General features: G+C 54.1%; 1 protein-coding gene across 1 annotated transcript in view; it reads right to left on the bottom strand.

The window, feature by feature from the left end:
• The window catches only part of sulf2a (sulfatase 2a), a gene marked incomplete at both ends in the record, with an annotated part of 15,705 nt that extends 13,047 nt beyond the window's left edge, over window positions 1-2,658 (bottom strand). Inside the window, 2 exons of the mRNA XM_080546183.1 lie at window positions 636-875; window positions 2,460-2,658. Of these exons, the coding sequence (XP_080402309.1) occupies window positions 636-875; window positions 2,460-2,658 (439 nt within the window). The remainder of the gene's footprint in view (window positions 1-635; window positions 876-2,459) is intronic.
• Between the last annotated feature and the right edge of the window lie 363 nt (window positions 2,659-3,021).

The raw sequence follows: 3,021 nt of genomic DNA, 5'->3' as shown, positions 1-3,021 counted from the left end.
ATTTTTGTCAAAATTGAGTTTTTTAAATAGTCTGATCCATTAGGTGTTTATTCATGCCTGTGTGGTGTTCTTTTTAAAATGTTGACATTTTTGAGTTAGTAATTAATAAAATACAAAGGTTCCATCTCACAAAACATAATGGAATGTAAAAACGTTGACGCTCAATATCTCTGAACTGCCCTAAACGGAGATAGAACCTTATAATTCTAAACGGAGATAGAACCTTATCATTCGAAGCTCACGAATAGTCACTGTTACTTTTACGTCAAACATTGGGTATGAGTATTAGGTGATGCATGCTCCTCTGTACACGTGTTTGTAAGTGCATGTGTTTATATATGTTACGGTACATGTGGGAAAACTAGGGTTAGGGTTAGGTGCTAGGGTGCTAGGTTTAAGGTTAGGGTTAAGGTTAGGGTTAGGGTTAGGGTTAGACATGCCAGCATGTACCAAGTCACCCTAGCACCTAACCCTAACCCTAGTTTTCCCACATGTACCGTAACATACAGTATATATATATATATATATATATATATATATATATATATATATATATGTGTGTGTGTGTGTGTGTGTTTATATATGTGTTTATGTGTGTGAGATCCTACAAACCTGCATGTTCACGCTACACTCACCTGTCCTGTAGCCTGTGTTGTTCAGGTGCACAGCGAAGGTGTGAGGCTCGTGGTGGGCCTGCCAGGAGGGCGAGGAGCAGTTCTCGTTGTTGGTGAAGGTGTGGTGGTTGTGGACGTACTTCCCCGTCAGGATGGAGGACCGCGAGGGGCAGCACATGGGGGTGGTGGAGAAGGCGTTGGAGAAATGGGTTCCTCCCTGCTCCATGATACGACGCGTCTTATTCATGGCCTGCATTGAGCCTGAGGGGGGAGGGAGAGGGGAGGGAGGGAGGAGGGAGAGAGAGGGGAGGGAGAGGGGAGAGGGGAGGGAGAGAGGGAGGGAGAGGGGAGGGAGAGGGGAGAGGGGAGGGAGAGAGGGAGGGAGAGGGGAGGGAGAGAGGGAGGGAGAGGGGAGATGGGAGGGAGAGAGGGAGGGAGAGGGGAGGGAGGGGGGAGGGAGAGGGGGAGGGAGAGGGGAGGGAGAGAGGGGAGGGAGAGAGGGAGGGGGGAGGGAGAGAGGGAGAGGGGAGGGAGGGAGAGAGGGAGGGAGGATGGAGAGAGAGGGAGAGAGAGGGAGAGAGGGAGAGGGGAGGGAGGGAGGGAGGGAGAGAGGGATGGAGGATGGAGAGGGGAGGGAGGGAGGGGGGGAGAGGGAGAGGGGAGGGAGAGAGGGAGGGAGAGAGGGAGGGGGAGGGAGGATGGAGAGAGAGGGAGAGAGAGAGGGAGAGAGAGAGAGAGAGAGAGAGAGGGGGAGGGAGAGAGAGAGAGGGAGAGAGAGAGGGAGAGAGAGAGAGGGAGAGAGAGAGAGGGAGAGAGAGAGAGGGAGAGAGGGAGGGAGGATGGAGAGGGGTGGAGGGAAAGGGTGAGGAGGAAACGAGGTGAGGCAAGGAGGGGAGAGGGGAGTGAGAGAGAAAGGGTGAAGGAGGCAGAGGGAGAGGGGAGGGAGAGAGGGAGGGAGGGAGGATGGAGAGGGGTGGAGGGAAAGGGTGAGGAGGAAACGAGGGGAGGCAAGGAGGGGAGAGGGGAGTGAGAGAGAAAGGGTGAAGGAGGCAGAGGGAGAGGGGAGGGAGAGAGGGAGGGAGGGAGGATGGAGAGGGGTGGAGGGAAAGGGTGAGGAGGAAACGAGGGGATGCAAGGAGGGGAGAGGGGAGTGAGAGAGAAAGGGTGAAGGAGGCAGAGGGAGAGGGGAGGGAGAGAGGGAGGGAGGATGGAGAGGGGTGGAGGGAAAGGGTGAGGAGGAAACGAGGGGAGGCAAGGAGGGGAGAGGGGAGTGAGAGAGAGAGAAAGGGTGAAGGAGGCAGAGGGAAAGGGGAGTAGTGGTAAGGGGGTAAAAGATGAGGGGGTGAAGGGTGAGGGGATAGAGAAAGAAGGTGTGGAAGAGAGAGGGAGAAAGCAAGAGAATAAATCTTTTTTTGTGGAGTGCAGCCAATTTGAATTCATGTGTAGACTGAAGGCTTTTCTCAGGTTGATGGTGATTGTTTAGGGAAACAGATGCTCGACCATAAATTCCTGCTTTTCTATGGGGGTCTCCTCACTAGCGATCAGAGACGGACAAAGGGTGTCAGCGAGGCCATTATGCAGCCACTCCAGTCAAATACGCAGTTTAAGGGCTTAAACGGGTAGGGGAGATGGCCAGAGTTTGGCACGCAGACAATGGGTGCCACAGGGCCACTCACGTCCATGCCAGAAGTGAAGTTGGCCATGGGGGCACTCGACTTTGAGTGTGGGGCCAATTTGTTACGGTGCCAAGACCGAGGATTTTGTATGACCCCTCTCACTAACTTTTTGCTAAATGACAATAACTGACAGACACACACACACACCTGACCTTCTGTCTCTACTTACCCAGTTCGATATCCTGGTCATCAGTGAGGATCAGAATGATGTTGGGTCTGACATTGCGGGCTTGGCGGTCCCTCTGCAGACGTGTGCGGTGGCGCTGCTGGCCACCAAGGAAGGCAGAACCGTGGGCCGTAGAGAAGACCCCCGTGAGGAGGAAGAGGAGGAGGAGGGGGAGAGGGGCGCACCCCCCCCGCCCTGCCATCACTCTACCCTGCGATCACCTCCCTCTCTACTGCAGCGCGGCCCTCTCTACTGCGGCCGCAGCTCCCTCAGTCAACCTGACAAACACACGGACGCATGGATGAGGACCGACACACACACACATACACACACTCTGCTGCTACCTCGCTACTCGTTCAGTCAGAGCTAATACAAATCATGTTATGTTATGCTGTAACAATGATACGTGTATTGATTGATGAGCTCCCTCCTTTTCTCTCTCCCTCTCTTTTCTTTTCTCCCTCCCTCCTTTCTCTCTCCCTCTCACGCACGCACACGCACACGCACACGCACGCACGCACGCACACACACACACACACGCACGCATGCACGCACACACACACAC

The sequence above is a fragment of the Nansenia antarctica genome (genome assembly GCF_963989245.1).
Source record: "Nansenia antarctica genome assembly, chromosome: 15".
NCBI classification, from domain to species: domain Eukaryota; kingdom Metazoa; phylum Chordata; class Actinopteri; order Argentiniformes; family Microstomatidae; genus Nansenia; species Nansenia antarctica.
The sequence above is the reverse complement of the archived record's forward strand: the minus strand, read 5'-3'. Positions and strand labels throughout refer to the sequence as shown.